This window comes from Excalfactoria chinensis, chromosome 1 (assembly GCF_039878825.1).
Source record: "Excalfactoria chinensis isolate bCotChi1 chromosome 1, bCotChi1.hap2, whole genome shotgun sequence".
Classification (NCBI taxonomy): Eukaryota; Metazoa; Chordata; class Aves; order Galliformes; family Phasianidae; genus Excalfactoria; species Excalfactoria chinensis.
The window spans coordinates 81,111,750-81,132,175 of NC_092825.1; the positions used below are offsets into that span (position 1 = coordinate 81,111,750).

General features: G+C 41.8%; 2 protein-coding genes across 2 annotated transcripts; one reads left to right on the plus strand and one right to left on the minus strand.

Annotated features, from left to right (window-relative positions):
* Nucleotides 1–886: 886 nt before the first annotated feature.
* On the minus strand, nt 887–6,329 carry RPL24 (ribosomal protein L24). Its single transcript, XM_072347309.1, has 6 exons — nt 6,089–6,329; nt 5,890–5,965; nt 4,233–4,343; nt 3,042–3,178; nt 2,862–2,925; nt 887–2,346 (listed from the first exon to the last, which is right to left on the minus strand). Exons 1-6 carry the CDS (start codon nt 6,091–6,093, stop codon nt 2,266–2,268), a joined length of 474 nt encoding a protein of 157 aa, XP_072203410.1. The 5' UTR covers nt 6,094–6,329; the 3' UTR covers nt 887–2,265.
* CEP97 (centrosomal protein 97) lies at nt 6,174–19,786 on the plus strand. Its single transcript, XM_072347296.1, has 12 exons — nt 6,174–6,469; nt 6,652–6,794; nt 7,606–7,764; nt 8,205–8,306; nt 8,807–8,920; nt 10,032–10,198; nt 11,055–11,219; nt 11,872–12,005; nt 12,130–12,886; nt 13,917–13,992; nt 14,446–15,100; nt 15,533–19,786. The coding sequence occupies exons 1-12, from the start codon at nt 6,415–6,417 to the stop codon at nt 15,631–15,633; spliced, it is 2,628 nt and encodes an 875-aa protein (XP_072203397.1). The 5' UTR covers nt 6,174–6,414; the 3' UTR covers nt 15,634–19,786.
* The last annotated feature ends 640 nt before the right edge of the window (nt 19,787–20,426 follow it).

A 20,426-nucleotide genomic window follows, 5' to 3' on the forward strand; every position in this document is an offset into this window, starting at 1 on the left:
GGGCAGGAGTGCCTCAGGGACCGAGTCAACTGAGCGCTAAACAAGAGCAGCTCCTACACCCATAGCAAAAAGCACTGCTATTAGAAACGTTCTGGTGCACGTTCCACTAATGCAAACTGGACCTATATAATACCTATTGTATAAGCTTGACATGACTTGTAGTTTATTAATGAAACCTAAGGTATAACTCGAAATGACACCCAGCACTCAAAGTGTCCATTACTGCTGTTGTATTTTTGAAGTCTAAAAGATCCAGAGAAAGCAAAACTACAAAAAAAAGAGCTTATTTCTTAGCTAATAACACAATAAAGCCCTCGAAGCAGCTGTAAGGTGGCAAACAGATTGAAAACCCAAACAGTAAAGCATTTTAGTTTTCCAAAGCTTTGAGAATTTAACCGACTCAACTGATAGTGTACCCCTTATAGGCATTTGCCAAGCATTATACTGCTTTGGATTGGTAGTGTGGGTAGGGCTGACAGGCTGTGAGATGTCTGGAGTACCCGTCTTTAGAGGAGTGGCTGAGAGCCTGGGGTTGTTTATTTGAGGGGAGACCTTATAGCTCTCTAGTTACTTGACAGGAGGTTGTAACAAGGTGGGGGTTAGCCTCTTTTCCCAGGTAACTAGTGATAGGACCAGAGGTTATAGCCTGAAGTTGCACCACAGGAGGTTTGCCATGGCTAATAGGAAAGAATTGTCCTCAGAAAGAGTAGTCAAGCACTGGCACAAGCTGTGCAGGGAAGTGGTTGAGTCGCTGTCCTTGGAGACATTCAAGAACCACGTACATGTGACACTTAGGTGTAGTGAGCACGACAGCGATGGCAGTCAGAACTGGTGATCTTAGAGGTCCTTGAAGATTCTATGTAGCATTAATAAATGGAGAATCAATCCAGAAGATAAAAAAGTTTATTTTCTCCTATACTTCTAGTAAGTTAAAAAAAACATTGCTCTCCTGAAGCTATTACAAACCAAAGCTAAGGGGAAGTTTGGGCACACTGCCTACGAGGCATAAGTACTAAACTAGGGAGCCATGTACATTACATAAACAATTTTAGATGCCATTCTGCCTGGGAGTAGGAGCTAAGCTAGTTTCCTGACTCCTCTGCTTAATTTCTTTTGCTGATGGATGGAGAGCTTTTGTGCTCTCAGAAAGGCATCCTTAAAGAGCTGCCAGCTCTGTTCTGTTTCTTTGTTGCTAAGGACAATTTCCCAGGGTAATCTCATCCAGTAATTCCTTAAATAGCTTGAAGTTCACTGTCCTGAAATTCAGGATTCAGAATCCATTCTTTGCTAGACCCACGTTCCTTGAGATCACAAACTCAACCAGGGCATAGCTGCTACAGCCCAGGCTGCCACCGATCTTAACCTTTTAATGACCTCCTCCACACGATGAACACCTGGTCTAAATAGCACTTGCCCTCTCATTTGTCTATCCAGTACCTGGACTAGGAAGTCATCAACAGATTCCAGCAGTCTCCTGGATTGCTTGCAGCTCACAGCACTGTTTTCCCAGAAGATATTTGGGTAGTAGAAATCCTCACCAGAGGAGAGCCTGTGAGCATGACACCCCTTGCTGCTGAAGCAAGGTCTTGTCAACAGGCTTCCCTTGATCAGGTGGCCTGTAACAGAACCTAACCATCAGATGTCCTTTATAGGTCTGGTCCCCAGTTTTAACCCACAGGCTATACCATCCTGGTAATGCTTGTTACTCATAGGCAGCCTTTCAGTCTTAACATAAGGAGACAACTCCACCACCTTTCCTACCTTCTGAAAAGCTTGTAGCCCTCAACTGTAGTATTTTAGCTATACAATTCATTCTCAGCATCTTTCTGCGACAACAATTTTAAGCTTATTCAACCTGTTATAAATGGTTTAAGCGTTGCTAACTAGATCACACTTGCAGAATGGCCATATTAGCTCAAATTGTGCCATTTAGCTTAGCAAAAGCTCAAGGGAAGAGTGCAAGGCAAGACCTTAATAAGCTTTGCCTGACAAAGGCTTCCAGCACTCAGTGATTTTGTTGCTTCCTGAGGAGCTTGTGCACATATCAGCTCAGTCCTTCCTGATGCCTGACTACTCTGTTCATTTTAAGACTTCCAAGATGTCTTCTAGTAGAGCAGATCCTTTAAGGAACTGAGCATTTTATGGCATAAGGGTGTTCATCGGGCTTCAATTCTCTTCAGCATCTGTCACACAGTCGAAAAGAACATGGCACAAGTTGTGAAAGCAAGTCAGATGTTTATTCAGTATGGCTAACAGACTGGCAAGCTAGCGCTTCCCACCAACACGGGGAGCAGAAACCTTGACTGGTTTCACAATTTTCTGCTTAGGCGCTGCCTTTGTTGGAGCCTGTGGAGAAACAACAACATATGAGCAAAGAGAAACATGAGCAAAGAGAAACATTGTCCACATTACTGAAAGAATCCCGATGCTACGCTTACAATCCTTTACATAAATGAGGCACTGTAAAAATCAGATCAGAGTTAACAGACTGTTACTATACCTATCACTGTAAGCCTGAAATACGGACGATGCCAACCTTTGGCATTAGGTCAGAAGCAGTACTGGAGAGCATGTTAACGCTCACCAATACACTGCTACCAAGCCCCTAAATAATGTCACACCTGGACAAGCTGACATCTACACATCGTTACTGTCTGCTCAGAAAGTGGTTTTACTGTAATATTTACTCTCCCTCTAAGAAGTGGTTTGTTCTGTTCAGCAGTTCACATGTGTATCTGTAGTGCATTAGCTTGGTCAGTATGCTTCCAGATCAAACCGGACAAACAAAACACCAATTCCCAATTAAGTTCTGTAGTAGTGTTACAATATGGCATATTCCAAGTATACCCACTGCATCTTACCTTTGCAGCAGAAACAGCTGTTTTCTTGGTGGCCTGCTTAGCCTTCTTGGCTTCTTTTGCAGCCCTGTTAATTCACAGAACAAAAGCTATTTATTCATGTCTGCCATTCACTGTTTCTTCATCTCAAGCACTGTAAGAGCTCCCTAAGATCAGGATAGCCCCAGATACCTGATTTCTCACCTGATAGCTTGTTCCCTCTGCGCTTTTCGTACTTCAGGCTTCTGGTTTCGCTTAGCCATAATCTCAGCTAAGGATGCACCAGTAATAGCCCTTTGAAACTTAACAGCACGGCGTGTGCGCTTCTTTTGTATCTCTTCCTAAAATGACAGAATACGAAGGCAGTTAGCACGATAAGACATTAAACCAAAGGCTAAGGACAATTACAGAAACAAGCTGCTATTAAGGTTGAAGCTATTACCGAGTTGTGTACAGAAGAATTTTATTCCTCATTTTGGACATAAACAATTAATTGATTTGCCAAAGCAGACCAATAAGCCATCGACTTTGCTTCTCTAAATAAACTCACAGGTACGTTGAGCCAGTGTTTCCATGTTAGCCTTTCTAACTACACTTTTGCTGTGTGATATTAAGCAAGTGACTGAAATTACGTATGCTAACATGCTGTATTTTTCCATTGCAATGACAACTGCAGAACGGTGAAATTCTACTAAGTTAGAAACCCAGAACTGTTTTAGATGGAAGGGACCTTTAAAGGTAATCTAGCCCAACTCCCCAGCATTGAAGCACCACATCCAAACAGTTTTTAAACACATTCAGGGATGGTGACTCAACCACCTCGCTGTGGAGCCTATTCCAGTGTTTGACAACCCTTTCTGTAAAGAAGTTCTTCCTGATATCCAACCTAAACTTACCCTGCTCATCTATAGCTAGATATAATAAGTTTCCAAGAAGGTTACATGAACATTTCCTTCACCCATCACCCCCAAATCATCTGATAATCAGTATTCTAATACAAAATTCTGGAATCTTAAAGTCCAAATAATTAAGCAGTACAGAGATTAAACAGTGCTGTCCCACCTTCTGGAAACAATTTCATTTGAACAAGCTTTAATACGTATAATTCAGACAAATGTTAAAATCTGATGTACCTCCTGTGGTTCTGAAGGGACCCTCAGACATAATTACATACAGTTATAGCAGCCCTGCTGAAGTATTATGTTCCAAATATAAAGCAACATACAGACTCAAGCAAACGCACGCACTCTTTCACCAAACAGACCACCTTGTTCAGGTTATGAGAGTCACGCTTTTGCTACCCATCAGCGTACTGCAGTTACCTCCATTCTAACCGACCAGTTACCAATTCTTTGGTGGAAAACTTGTGAGCAGCTTTCATTGATTTATACTTACTGACTGTCCTTTCTTGTGCTTACGCCTATACAGAACAGTCCAATTGATTTGACGGGGGTTTCTCTTGGAAAGGAACGCAGACTCACATTTTGCATTCAAGAACTGGAAAACCTGAGAAGACAGTAAAGTATTCGTGTAAGCTTCATTTCTATGAAAGACACTGTCACGCTTTATGTCACCATATCAAGCAATTATTTGATTCAGTGTTTTTCAACACTGATGGTTTTGTATTTCTTTACACACGATGACAACTTATGTCAGAATCCAGCTTCTGTCCCCAGATTTTAATGCAACCTAACCATAGTACCGTGACTCTAACAACCCTCTGCTAAATCATGTCCCTGAGCACCACATCCAAATGGCTCTTAAACACATCCAGGGATGGTGACTCAACCACCTTCCTGTGGAGCCTATTCCAGTACTTAACAACCCTTTCTGCACAGAAGTTCTTCCTGATATCCAACCTAAACTTACCCTGGTACAGCTTGAGGCCATTTCCCCTCATCCTGTCACCAGTGAAAGGAGACCAACCCTGCTCTCATGTAAGCACCTTTCAGGTATTTGAAAAGAGCAGTAAGATCTCTCCTCAGCCTCCCCTTCCCCACACTGAACAGCTCCAGTTCCTTCAGTTGCTCCTTAAAGGCAGATTCTCCAAGCCCTTCACAACAAGCCTTGCTGCCTTTCTTTGGACCTGCTTCAGCACCTCTGATGCTATTTTTCTGACTTAAGCTCACAATGTCTTTTTTCTTTTTTAACCCCACTGCTGTACTGTACTCAAGATGCAGCATAAACAGCCATATCCAGAAGCGCACGTGTGTTTGTTCTCAATTAACTATGTACTTTGTGTATGTGTGGGTCATGAGAGGACATAAGCAACACTTGGGAGACCAGCACTGCTCAACACCTTCTTGACTAGAGGAAACTGAAAGCAGTATTAAGGGCCTGATTTGCTACTAGCTAGTCAGGTTTATGTTCCCCAGTTTCTAAGGAGATTACCTCAAGAATCACTCGGTCCAGCTGTTTAGCTGCCATAAGACATGCTGCACAGCAAGACCACAGCACTGGAACTATAAAGACTCGCAAGACGGTTGGGTCAGAAAGGACCTAAAGCCAGTTCCAGCCCCCTGCTGCGGGCAAGGCTACCACTCACAAGTTCAGACTGCCCAGGGCCCCATCCAGCCTGGTCTTGAATGCCTGCAAAGATGGGGCATCCAGAGCTGATCCAAGCAGCCTGTACCAGTGACAAGAACCAGAGTGTCGTTACAGACACAAACATCATATCTCTAACCCTATCCACACAAGATAAGGAAACCAGATCGCAGTGATCCATACCTAACACGCTAGATACACGTCCCATTGCCTCAGCAAAGCTCAACATTTGAACCAGAAGCTTTAATTAACATTTTCTACACCAGACACGCTCAGCCACCCCTCCCACACCACAGCTGTACACTAACTCAGGCTTCCCAGTATGCACAGTTCCCGTGAGCCGGGCCTGCCACACAGCGACCTCAGCAGCACAGCGCAGCTGCCGGCAGCTCACAGCGGGCAGCTCACAGCGGGCACCGCCCGCAGGCCCCACTCAGCACCCGGCTCCCTACTCGGCAAGGCGAGGCCTCGCTCCTCTGATGCTTCGCCAGCAGCGCCGCGGCCTCACCTTGCCATCCGTGCGGGCGTAGCGGCGGCCGTGACCCGGGTAGATCTTATACCCGCTAAAGCTGCACAGCTCGACCCTACGAGAAAGACAAAAGTTAGCAGACAGCGCAGACCGACGGCGAAGGGTTCCGCGGTCATCGCACGGCCTCCCCACCGGGGATGGCGATGGATAAGGCGGCCAAGGCCGCAGCCCTACTCACTTCATGATGGCGGCGGGCGGGCCGAAGAGGACGGGAAACGGATGGAAGTGGGCGTGATCCCGGCGGCGCGGGGCATGCCGGGAGCGCTCCGCCCGTGCAGGACCCGGCGGGAGGGCGCGGGCCGCAGAGCGGGGTCGTTGCGGGAGCTTCTGCCGGCCGCCTCTGGGTCCCTTTGGGTCCCTCTGGGTCCCTTTGGGTCTCGCCGCGCGGCGCTGTGCGGGGAGATCAATTAAGCATCGTAACTACGGGAATTTTCTCGGCGAGGAGTGAGGCAGCCAATCGGCGCCCAGCGTCCGGTTGCCTGGCGGCGTCGGCAAGAAGGAAGCATGGCAGCTACCGGAGCGGCGGAGCGGACCGAAGCCGTCACGTCGGCTGCAGGGGGTGAGGGGGGACCGCCGAGGCCTCGCGGCGCGGAGGGCGGGCTGCAGCCGGCGGCTGGCGTTTGTTTGGGTCGCCGTTGTGCGGCGCCGAGGGACGTGGTGTGTGCTGGGAGATGGAGTCGGGATACGCGTTATGTCAAGTGTTGAGTCTTATTACTTTCTGTTTTATGTGCTTATTCTAAGGTTTGGTAGTTAACTGGTCAGGACAAGGATTGCAGAAGCTGGGCCCAACCTTACCCTGTGATCCTGATACTCACACTCTGATTCTGGACAAAAACCAGATAATTAAATTGGAACACTTGGAGAAATGCAGGAATCTGATGCAGGTCAGTGTGACTTGAGTTGTATTTGCTGTAACCTAATGGTTGGATATCAGGAAGAACTTCTGTGCAGAAAGGGTAGTTAGGTACTGGAATGGGCTCCACAGGGAGGTGGTTGAGTCACCATCCCTGGATGTGTTTAAAGGCCATTTGGATGTGGTGCTCAGGGACATGATTTAGCAGAGGGTTGTTGGAGTTAGGGTACTATGGGTAGGTTGTGGTTGGACTTGATGGTCTTTAAGGTCTTTTTAAACCTGAGCAATTCCACGGTTCTTGTTAACACAGTGAGTTATGTAGGCTCTGATGTTGCTAGTGCTTAGCTTTAATGCACTTAACTTTGAAACATTTCATTTAGGTTCATGAGGGTATTAGTAGTAGCAATATTAAACATGTACATGATGCTAGCAAGAATCAGCATTAATTCCACTGGAGCAAAGCTGTAGAAGTCCACGTTAAATATCAAAAGTGCCTCCAAACGGTCTTGAAGGAGTGACCTCAGTAGCCTCTAGAGACAAGCTAAACTGACGTTGGAGAGGGTTCTTTTAATTGCTACAACAAATCCTCACCAGTCTGCTAGCTTCACAGTTGCTGTGTTAATGGGTATGTCTTGTGTTCTGTTAGGACAGGACTTCTCTGAGAACGATGAAATATATTTCTCTCTTGCATTTTTTTGTGTTTATAGTATTTGCTTAAAAACTGAACATATACACTGAAGTAGTTCCTGTTGGATTGGATTTTTAGCTTGACAGACAGCCTATACTATCAGTAGAGTTTAATCATTGAATCTGTTTCTTTTACTTGTTGTGTCCACCTGCAGTTGTCTGTAGCCAACAATCGTTTGGTACGAATGATGGGTGTAGCAAAACTGACTCAGCTCCGTGTGCTAAACTTGCCTCATAATAGTATCGGGTATGTAGAAGGGCTGAAGGAGTTGGTACACCTGGAATGGCTCAACTTGGCAGGAAATAATCTTAAGGTAAAGTACGTAGAGTTCTATGCATTTTTCCAGAATCTACCATAGTAGAAACTTGGAAAACACAGTGAAGATGGTCTTTACAATGTTTCATTCTGTTCCACTGCAAAGAAGTCTGAATTTCTGCTTCTGGTTTTAATGGGAACGAATGTTGAACCTTCCTGTCTGCTAGTGTAATGAAATGAAAGAGGGCAACTTTTGGACAAGAATTGGCTTGGAGAAAAATAGATCTTGGCTTGACACCAGCATGTAATGAGAACTGGGAAATAGCCTACAAAACAAGAAAAGAATTGTTAACTTTACAATTAAAGTGTATAAAACATGGTTTTAATGTAGGGCTTGTTATGCAGTGCTGTTAGCTTCCCAACCTATTTTCAATGATTGATACCTCTTTTGATTTAATGACTAAAAAAATATTGACATTGACTCCTTTATTTTTGTAGGCCATTGAGCAAATGAATTCCTGTGCATCTCTTCAGCACCTTGATCTGTCAGACAACAACATATCTCAGCTAGGAGATCTCTCAAAACTTATGTCTCTGAAGGTAGATGCACTTCTGTCTGATCTTATATTCTTTGCATTGAGCATTTTTGTTTAGAAAATTGTTACCTTTTAAAACATTAATTACTCAGATGGTAGATTTTAAAGCATTCTGATTAATCCCTATGACTTTTAGAAGGAAGAATGTAACGGGTTTTTGGTTGCTTTCAAATTGCACCAACCGGGTCAGTGATTCTTATGCAATCACTAGTGATTTTGACTAAGGTAATGCTGTAAGATAGCACTTGTTTCTCTTAGCAGGTTATGAATCAAGACAAAGCACAGTGTTAAGTCTTTTTATCACATACACAGAGATAATGTTTCAGATATACTTGTGAATGCAGCTAAGCATCGGTTCTGTATTTCCTAATAGTAACAGTTTGCTTTAAAATGTAAAATTCAGTTTTCCCTCCCTGAAGTAGTTTTGGAAAATAGTTTTTGGGAAACTTCTAGTGTTGTTGTTAATCAAACATGCATCTTTATCACCGTATTTCTATTTTATAGACCTTGTTGCTGCATGGAAATATTATAACTTCACTCCGTACCGCCCCCGTTTGCCTACCTCACAATCTGACTGTTTTTTCTTTGGCAGAAAATGAGATCAGAGACTTAAATGAGGTAAGATGTAGGAAAATGTCTGCCTTTGTCTTTAGGGAGAGTGAAAAGAAATAGCTGGGTAGTTCTTTTGAGATAGTAAGCGGAATAGGCTCTCTTCTTCAAAATAACCTTTGTGAATACAAGAAACCTTTAGTTCTATGTTATAACTATGTTTGCTCTAGCTGTGCAAGTTAGGTAACCGCTTTTAAAACTTGTCCTTACAAGACTTCTTACTGTGTTTTATGCTTTTATATTATTTCTGAATGTCTTATATTTTGAGGACTAGATCCACAGAGAGATTTTCCTGCTTATCTAAAGGTTGAAAATTGAGCGGATAAACTGCTGCAGAGATTTTGTGCTGCAACTCAGCTGTTCTGTTTAGAACATGGTCTCTAATCTCCCTTTCAAAGGCTATGTGAGATAAATGAATATTCTCTGTGTTGTTTTTTCTCTTTATTGGATATTTGTGTGTGTATGTGTGACTTTCGCCTTTATCTATTCTAATATGAGGAAAAAAACATGTGTATGGGAAATTGGTAATCACAGCCTGAACCTTAATCAGCTGAGGCAAGTGTTGGGTCAGCTGTGGGAGCTCAAGTGAGAGTAATGTAGCTGTGCTCCCGGAAGGAGTGGAGCTCGACTCCACCTCCTCTAGACCTCATTTAAGGGCTGACCACCACTAAGGCAGCATCTCTCGGAGATTGCTCCTTGGTGTAGATTGCCCCAGATTTTTCCAGCAAAGGCATCCTCATTTGGTAATGTTTCTCTCCCTTCCAGTGTTGGGCAGTGTTTCTCAGCTTTTCTCAGCTTTTCAGATTGCCATTGTTTTGTCAACATCTCCATAGTATTCCACTTTACTGCAGCAGATACATCTTTATGTGAAAGCTCACTCCCAAATTTTAAGAGAAACTAATACTTTCCAAGAGCTATACTACTTACAGGAAAATTAACAGGCACGTAGTTGGTTAAAGACCACTTAAAAGATATTTGGGTTTAACAAGCAAGTGTGATTTTCAATGTAATTGTAATGTTGTTGTTTTTTGGGATGTATTGCTGTAATTAGGCAAATTGTTACGTTCTGTAAGCAGCTAATGGTTCTCTTCAGTTAATAAATATGTCTTGTTTTCTCAAGGTTTCTTTCCTGGCTTCTCTTCCTCAACTGGAACAGCTGTCGATAATGAACAATCCTTGTGTGATGGCCACACCTTCAATCCCTGGCTTTGACTACAGGCCATATATAGTCAGCTGGTGTCTCAACCTTAAAGTTCTTGATGGATATATGGTTTCTCAGAAAGAAAGGTAATGTGATACTTCTAAAGTTAACTAGTGACCAGTTAAAGGTCAACCAGGGGATCAGGCCCAGTCAGCATGGGTTTGTGAATGGGTGAAACGCTGGCTGGATGGCAGGCACCAAAGAGTTGTGCTCAATGGAGTTAAATCCAGTTGGTGGCCGCTCATGGGCGGTGTCCCCCAGGGCTTGGAACTGGGGCCGCTTCTATTCAATATTTTTATTAATGATCTTGATGAGGGGATTGAGTGCACCAGCAGTAAATTTGCAGATGACAAGTTGGGAGGGAGTGTTGATCTGCCTGAGGGAAGAAGGGCACTACAGAAGGACCTGGATAGACTGGATCAATGGGCCAAGGTAAACTAGATGAGTTTCAGTAGGGCCAAGTGTTAGGTCCTGCATTTTGGTCACAGCAACCCCAGGCAACCCTACAAGCTTGGGGAGGAGTGGCTAGAAAACTACCTGGATGCATTTTAAAAACTGTTTGGATGTGGTGCTCAGGGACATGATTTAGTGGTGGGTTTTTAGAGTGAGGGTACTATGGTCAGGTTGCTGTTGGTCTTAATGATCTTTAAGGTCTTTTCCAACCTGAGCAATTCTGTGATTCTAATTGAAGTTTGTGTAAGCTGGAGTTTCGGTTTTATATGATAAAAAAATAGGAAAAATGCTAATGATCTGAAATTGTTTGTCTAGCTAGTGCCCATTTGAGATACTGACCAATTAGTGCGTATCGCTGCTATCTGTATGACAGTGGAGGTATCTGGACACTGTTCACATGTAGTGTTTTGGTAGCTCTTAGAGGAACAGGGTTCAAAGAAAAGTTATGAGGTTTGTGCTATGAATTAACAGTAACTGTCTTCCTGACAGTTTGAAAGCAGAATGGCTCTACAGCCAAGGTAAAGGAAGATCATATCGACCTGGGCAACATGTTCAGTTAGTCCAGTACTTGGCTACTGTTTGTCCTCTTATATCTACATACGGTCTCCAGACTGAAGAAGATGCCAAGCTGGAAAAAATACTGAGTAAGCAAAGGTGAGAACTTCTTGCTCTTCCATTGTTACAGAATGTAATTGAGAATGTGATTGTTTGTCTCATTATGTATTAGATATTTTAAGTGTTTTAAAGCATCAGCAAGAGCAAAGGATGGGAAGAGCAATGGAGATAAAGGATGAATGGAATGAGGAACGAGAGAGCAGCAGGAGTGTTTGCTGGGCACTCTAGAGGCAGTCTGTGCTCTGTAGAACATTGAAGGTGGTTTGTATGAGGACTGTAATTAATATAAACTTTACCATCTGAGATTTCTATCACAAATTAAAAATGTACACACACAGGATCTTTAAGGCAGAGTGAATTTCTAATATCTGCCTCAAGATCTCTTAATTTCGCTAGGTTGAATTAACCTTTCTCTTTCTTCAGATTGTAAAGAATGACTTTGTGGCAATTCTGTTACCTGAGTCCATTCCTCAAACTCTTTACGCATACAAGCATAGCATGTCCTGTGCAGTTCCCTACATTGTGAGCAGTCCTGTAATTAGGAGTAGGCTAGCACCTACCTATAGCTAGCATCTTGTTTTAGAACGGTTTGATTTCTTGTTTACTTCAAAGTAGTTGATAGTTGATTTCAGAAGCCTCATGTACCAAAAACAAATAAAAGATATAAAATCTGTTGAAACTTTGTGCTTAGGCTCCACCAGAGGCAGCTGATGTGTCAAAACCAGAATGAAGGACCAGCTACATCTTCTACTTCCAACAGAACTTTGCCCGTTACTTCTGAACACAGCAGTCCAGTTCATCCACCACAGATAGTTCTTGAAAGCGGTAAGGTGTAAATATGCGTCTGTAATCTTACCTGTGGGAATAAAATACAGATTTATTTTCTATGAACTGAAGTATTTTATTGAAACGCTGTGTGAGTTGTGAAAATGTCTTTTTGCCTATCTAGAACGTGTCATCCAGAAGAATTCCTGGGTTGGACCAAGTGTGAACGATGATCATTCCTATGCAGTAAAGAACACTTTTCTTCATGAAAGAAATTGTCACAAGGAGCTGTACCTTGAAGACATACAGACTGATGAAGACAAGCTAAATAGCAGCCTGCTATCTTCAGAGTCTACTTTCATGCCAGTTGCTTCAGGATTGTCTCCAGCATCTCCTACTTCAGACCCGAAGTTATGTGGAATCAGTTTGGACCTAGAAGATAATGATAGTACTGTGCTTGAATTTGCAAAAGATGCTCATAGAAGAGAAACAGTTAACAAGCAAGAAGAAAGTTCTTGGCTTACAAAAGAGCACTCCAACAAAATGACAGAAAGTGCTGAAATTCAAGAGCAAATGAAAGAGAGGGTGCAGTTATCATCTTCTGATCTGGTAAAAGCTAACCAGATTGATGCTAGCAATTCTTCAGCATCCTCTGAAGACCAAATTCTACATGGTCAACCTGGCAACTCAGAAGGCGCTGAATTGAGAATTACAACAGTCTGCACTGAGAAGGTGACAGGAGAAAATTTGGATCCTTTAGCTGCTGTTGATCGAGGTGCAGATGAACTCCAAAGAATGACTAGAGCAGCCACCAAGCTTCAAGCCTGCTGGAGGGGGTTTTATGCAAGGAACTACCATCCCCGAGCCAAGGAAGTGCGATATGAAATTCGACTGAGCAGGATGCAGGAGCACATAATTTGCTTAACTGATGAAATACAGAAGTAAGTTGAGGTTGTGCTGTGCATTTTTCAAGTCTGAATAGAGCTCGCTCCAAGGTAGTTCTGAAACGGTATAGGTGGGTTTTCTTATAACTGCGCACAGTAGGACCTAGCATTGACGATATAAAACAGTGATAACAGTAGAGGAAGGATTCCTGTAAGATATAATGGTTACGCATGCATGTAACTTCTCATGCTCTGCATGTCCTCTATAAGCAGGTTGGTTTAGAATTAACTTTCTCTGTTCCCTTATTATTTGGACATGCATGATGTGCTGCATAATTGAAATAGAAGTTGTAAATTATGAGCTTTTTGACTTAATATGTTAGCAATTACAAAGTCTCTAAGTGTTGGTATTGAGTCATTCCTCTGTTAACAGTCAGAGGAATGATTCTCACTCTGCCTTTCACAGTATGATTTCCAAATACGATTCTGTTTTTTGATCACATGAATCTATGTTTTAGGGGGTTGTTCTCAAAGTGTCTCAACTTCTAATACAGGAATTGTGGATATATTAATATCATTCAGGATCAGTCTGGGAACAGTCTGACAGATCCCTTTGGTTTACTATCATAAATGACAGAAGTTCTGTGAATCAGACTGAGCTCTTGGTGAAACTATAGAAAATCCCGGTGCTTTCACATGGTACCTACACATTTATCTTGGTGGCATCAGGTGGGGAAGGCAGAATTTGAAGCACAGAAGCACTATTTTTCTTTCTTTATCTCCTTCCTACTTCAGGAGAAAGAGACGCATCTACTTGAAGAGGTCAGGTTCAGTATGCAAAAAGATCCTCGAAGTATTAGCAAGTCAATACATGTTTGACAGCAAAAGGAAAGCAAATTGCAATTGTTACTTTGAAAAAGAAATGCCTACTTGACAGCCAGAAACTGGATATTGATGACAAGCCAGTGATGGGCTCTATGGTGTTTTCAGAAGTTCTTTTTGTAAATGGGCATTCTTATGTAATCTTGTTGATTTTGTTACCAGGATAGTATTAAATTTGCATAATTTTGGATGCATGTTCTTGCAGACTAAGAAAAGAAAGAGAGGAAGATAAGATTCAGAGGCTTGTACAGGAGGAAGCTGTCAGGTTTCTTTGGAACCAGGTAAATAGCTGTAGTCCTTATTTTTTTTGCTTATGAATGGAGAAGATATTTCATACTATAGAGCACGAACAGATGGTGAATATGGTTCATTCTTCCAATTATAAGCTCGGTGGCTTATTAAAATCTAATTGCAATGGGTTTGGCTGTCCTTTTACTCTGGGAAAAGTAACATTCAGAAGTATTAATGCAATAAACTGTGTTTGTAACAAAGTGATAAAATACAGCTTGATATGAGAAGAAGGACAAAGTGGAAGGAAAACTAAACAAGCATGGTAGGCATGAAACATGATAGACCTGCTGGATGCTTAGGGCAAATGAAATGGTGTTGAGTGGATGTTGCTTCTCAGCAAATCATTTCTAGAGTAGAAAAAGCATGTATTAATATATATCTTTTAATAAGCTGTTATTTCTTCCCAAGCTAAGGCTTGTTTTCTTCTCTTTTATATTTTACAGGTTAAATCCCTTCAACAGTGGCAGCTTACAGTGACACAACACTTAGGTACCACTTGTCAACCTGGGATCCCTTCAGCCGGTACTTCTTGTCTATCGGAACCATCCGCTCAGACATCTACTCTTGAGCAAGAAGCCCCATCAGATGTCAGTTCTGCTTGGTTAGCTCCAGCTAGTGATGTTCTTCAGGAGAAGCCTTTGTTACAATTCCCAGACTCTGGCTTTCATTCTGCCATGGCTGACCAGACTCATACTGGTGACTTGCATACCTATGAAAAGAGTCTAACAGAAGGAACTGAGGGTTCTCTTTCGGTGGAAACCATCAAACAGTGTGGCAATTCTGGTTCAGAACGTTCTTCAGATGTAGAAGATGATGGTGGGGGATGTGAACAAAGCAGAGAGAGCTCTAATAACGAGCAGGACAACAGACTTCTACAGCAGTATTTGGAAACTGTTGAGCAACTAATAGAGGCGGATGAAGGGACAAACTGCAGTGATGAAAGAGAAGAGGGTGGCTGGCCACAAGTTGATATTTCAGCAGAGAGCCAAGATTCTTCATCTGACCTTCTGTCTGTAGGTATCCCTCAAGGGACATCTTCCCCGGCACGAGGTGAAATGAATCAGACACCTGATAGCTGCAAACTAGATTCAGGAATAGGTGAGGGGAAGCAAACAGACTGTGATTCTTCATTTCAGATGCTGCATGTTGGAATAGCTGTATAGTAGGCTCTATTTCACTAAGGGCTAGGGATTCCATTTCAGTTTTGTTTGGTTTTGTTCCCCCATTTATGTAAAACTTATTTCCATTATTGTGTGCTTGGATTTTATTTATTCACGTTCTATACTTATGTTAATTTGTTTTAATTATCATTCTGCTCATGTTGCTGAGGACTGGCATATACTATGCTAGCTTGAAGTCACCAAAGTTCTCAGTGGCTTTCATTATGCACTTTATTTTCTAACACGTAGCTGATATTCTTGTAACTGGCTTCCTTGAAATTAGTTCTGAAGGGGTGCAGAGGGGTGTTGGCTGTAAATTCACCTCAATGAATGTGTTAGTCAGTCTTGTGATTATTTTTTTTCCTTCTAGAAAACAGAATTGAATCCTTACTCTGCAAAGAGAAAAAACTGATGAAAGAAGATGAAAGCAGTTGCCTTTCAGAGTTTTTGACTACAGCAAGTGTTAGTTAGCGTTTCAAATACGCGTCCCATGAATCCTGTGTCCAAGCCAGTGACATCTTTTTGTCTTTTACTTGAAGCTGCTGGCTCGGAGTTTGGTCAGTTATATAGATTCTGAAACAAAGAGGAGTCAGACCTTAGGGGAACTTCAAACAAACTTTGGTCTTTGTTTTTCCCTGGGGTTGAATTTCCCTGTTTTTTCTCAGGTAAGAAAAAACTCAAAGTGGAACCTGTAGCAGCCTTTACCAAGTTTCAAAAGGGCATGTGATCTGGGAGCTTAGTTTCCAAGAGTACACCGCTGAGTTACAGCAGCGGACTTAATGATACGTATTTTGCCTCCACGAGGTTGCTAATGTCATTTTGGGATTCATGACTTTCTAGACATGAGTGTGTTTGATGGATCACAACTCCTATATACAGGTATGAATATTAAAAGCAAATGCCATGACTAAAAACTATTGATATCTCTCTTGGTTGTTTTTTTTTTGGGGGGGGGGTGGAAGTTGTTTTTCCTTTTTCTACTTCTTGGTATTTGACATTCCAATTACATGTAGATAAGAAACTATCTTAATTGCCTGTTGGAAAATATGCTCAGTTTCCTAAACTCTGCTTTCCACTTAAACTCCAGGCAAGGAATTGCACGTGTATTTTGTGTAAGCCATTTTTTTAATTATTTTGGGTTTTTTTAGTGAAAAAAGATTAGGGAACTTGTATGACAAAAGCAGGAAGGGAAATTAGTTTTGCCAGTGGATGTTAGTAAAGTTGATGTGACTTTTAGGGGAAAGTTAGATTTGCTATTATTGTCTTTTGCAACATGCAGTGAAAAAAGCCAGTGTTTCCAACAGTTTGCTTATACTAATTTCTCCAAGAAGGATACTGCCAGTCGCACAGACATAAACATGTACGCCTATTGCATCTTTCTGAACACACAGATTAACTTCTGGTGCTACTGTGTCACTGAAATCAACTAGTCCTGTCCTAATGTAATTCTTCTGACCGTGTTACCATACAAAATAACATAGCTGTTGTAAAAGCTTTTGCTGCTTGTCTATTTTAGGTTCTCAGCTGAAGTTTAACACAGTTCGGGTGTTTGGCATGAGGGCAGCATCCGCCTAAGGCCTCAAAATAGCCTTTCTTTAGAACATAAGTGGTGTGTTGGAGTTGTACCAACCCTCTGCGCAGTGGTGGAATTCACCTTGGAAGAATAAAGCTTACCTCTGCATATAGAGTAGCCATCATCTTTTTGTTTATCTATTTAGGTGTGTTTTTCTGGAATTCTAAGGCACTGAATGCTCAGAAGACCTGCCGCTGTAGCCTAGCTGACAGCTGACTGTGCCTTGCATACATGAGAGCATAAAAAAATGAGGTGGTGTATTCTCAGTGTGTTATTGGACTGTAGCATCTGAAGGCAGCAGCTAGGTATAAGAAACGATAAGCTCTCTTTTGCAGCGGGGCGCTTGATTAGTGTGTGCCAGATCTGCAAAAAACTAGACCACTGTCTGGATAAAAAATGCATCGCTGAAGGCACCACAATGCTATAAATATTCCTGTTTTGTACTCGGAGGCTTTTTCTGATGTTCTGAAAAACATCTTGTATATGCATGAGATCGGAAGGTACAGAAATCTAATACACCTGAAACTTTGGATTAGCGTTTACGGGGCTAAAAGTAATTAGTTTCTGTATGCACAGAACACTTGCAATCTGGCCATTGAAACATACAGAGAGAAAGGCATAATAAGGGATGCAGTGGCAAAATAAGGAGTCAAACGATTCAGGCTTCACAATGGCTTCTTTAGATCCATTCTGAGCTCTCAAAAAATCAGTATATGGAAATGTACATGTTTTATGTATAGTTTAACATTTACTCTTGTTTGTCTATTTAAGCTTTCTTCATCCAAGTGTAATTTTTTTCCACAGATAGGGGTGTACAGCTCCCTTTGGAGATGATGGAGCCAAATATATGAAAATCCATGTCTGAAACTTTCCTGTAGTAATACTGTGTGTCTTTTGGTATTTTGCTTTTGCAAGGCTTTTGTATTCAACAGAAGAATGTACAGTTGGAGGAAGAGAGGTGTTTTCTTGGCATGGACTCACCCTGCAGTGCTGATGGTTACTATTTGTCAGGCAATGTCTGCTCTGCTGTGAGTGTGGTTTAAGCACTTTGATTTGTAAACATTGGTTAAATGGAGCTTTGCCTGACTATTTAGAATGATAAACCAACACAACTAGCTTTGCCCCCAGTGAGGTAATGGGCTCAGGCAAGCCTTTCAGTTAGTCTGGCAGAGGTGACTCCTTTGCTTGCAAGAGGGGCACAAGGACAAAGATGGCAATGCATTTCAATGTATGTTCAGGTTTAATGTTTGACTGATAGTAACATCAACTCATTGCTCTTTCACTTTTCTACCAAGTACGTTTATATTTTATAGATACTGCAATCTTCCACGTAATCGAGAACGCCATTTTTCTAATGTAAATAACGTTTGATGCTGTTCAGATGATAGTTCGAAAAGTAGAATATTATCAAAGCAAGCATGTTCACACTTTATATTTCAAGTTTGTTTTTTTTAAGGTATTTGGATTGTATTGATTCCTCTGTGTGTTAGGTAACTTTACAAAGAAAAACACAAGGCAGCGCATCATTAATGAGAGCAGGTGAGCTTGTGTTTCCGCATTCTTCCATGAACTGTCACAACTCTGTTCTCTGTACCTGAAATCTCTAATGGGATATTTAACCGCTGAATGAATGCAGTGACTCAAACATTTTATTGTGGTGACTGTTACTGTGTGGTGCTATTTTATAAACAACATAAGCATGTGCTGCAAAGGCGGGGTACGAAGGTTTCGAAACTTACCCGACTTTACTTTTACTTAAAAGAAACAGGGTCGAAATTCAGTTCAGTGCTTGTGAACTGGCTGTTTAAGTTGGGATTTACCATTATCTACATCTTCAGAAGTGTTCCTATATCACAGAGCAAGAAGGCATTAAAACTCCAAACCTGATTTTGTTGCTTCTAGAACAGAAATATCTTTCAGCTGATACTTAAGATAGTCCTTGCTACACTAAATGATGGAAGTTTAACAGGTTATAGTTAAGCTCCTTAAGCCACCACGGACTCTACTACTTGCATGCACCAATTTAAATAATTCACTTAGCAGCCAGCCTGTCTGTATATATCTGGTTTTCTTGAATAATGTTGTGCGTTACTGAGTTTGCAATTTATTCCTGTTTTTGGTTTTTTTTTTCTAATGGATTTGTAAATACTGTCTGAAGAATTCCAAGCTTAATTTCTTACTTGTAGCAGGTCATATGAAGACAGATTGAAGGTACGCTCCTTTAAGACTGCTTGGGAACTTTTGACTGGATTTGACGTTATAGCGTGTCGTTCACACACGCTTTTTCCTGAGCAGGTAGAATTATAGCAGTTAGTGAAGACTTGCTGAATGATTATAAAATGTAAACTTGTTCTGCTTTTACCCAATGTAAAAGAAGCTTATTTCCTTGTTATCTTCTTTTAACCTTGAAGACTGTGCCACCCAAGTAAATACATGCTAAGTGTTTGTGGGCTCTCAAAACCTCCTTTTGAGTTACAGGATTCACCCCCGCCCCAATTTGGCTTTCTAGGACAAAATAGTGGAGGGGAAAAGAAAAATCCTGCTTTCCTTAAACCTGCCAAAAAATAATCAGGACTTTTTCAGCCTGTTCTGAAACGCTTTCCTTGTTTCAGTAAAGGAGGGAGCATGGGATCCTCAACTTGTAAAATCATTAAAGAGCCTTTATCAGGAAAGGTGCTTTATTTCTCGCAAAGTGCCAAACCAAATTTTATTGTATAAATTAAGAGTTCTCAATAAGAAACTTGTTTCATGACTTCATTGCATTGATGAGTATGTGGGCCAAATTCACTTGTAGCATGACTCTACTGAACTAAATTTTGCCAAGCCTTTCACAGTAGTGCTCTACCTCTAAACTAGAATCTGGAATAGTTAACGATTGGACTTTGTCTTTCTACTTCTAACTATTCTCTGTCAGGAACGGTGGGTCGTTAAGTCGGTACAGTTCATATGTTTTCTATAAGCGTTTACATTTTCTGAATTTATTGTTTCTTACATGTTTTGTTTGTACCTGTTGAGTTTTGAATTTTAAATAAATGATTTGTATGTTTATTGAACATGTTAATTGGTACTTTATCCCGACTCCTGCAGCTACTAGTCATTGTCTTACAATTGGAGGGCTCTTTCACAGACAGAATGCTCAGAATTGCAAAATAACAATGGCAAGGTAAGTGTTAGCATTCATGACTTGGTACACTGAGGCATCTAGTAGGCCACTGTGCTAAGGACGGTGTGTGGTAGGGTACTGAATTTATACTCACTGAAACAGGGACTTGAGGCATAGTGTGCCGCTGACTCAAGTGCTGGCAAATAATGTTACACATTTTGGTACACTAGCTGAACACAACCTATGAGCAGTGAAAATTACACAGCTGTGCTTCCTATTGTGACACAGTTTCAAGAATGCTGAAAAGAGTGCAGTAGCTAGCATGTGAATGTTTTGGACAGAGGTATTCCCCCATGTGCACAGTGATTAGGGTGGCAAACCCAACTGCAGATGTCTTGTCAGACTGAGCATGCTTGTCAGCATGAGCATACAGTTCTGATGCAGAGCATTAGGCTCAGTGTTGTCTATGTGTGTGACCCCAACTCCTGCCTTGAGCACAGCTTATTGCCCAGTTGCCCTCGGTGCTCTGCTGCTACACATGTCTCTAGCGCAGCTCCTGCAGCTGGTCTCCTACCTCCCCAGCTTCAT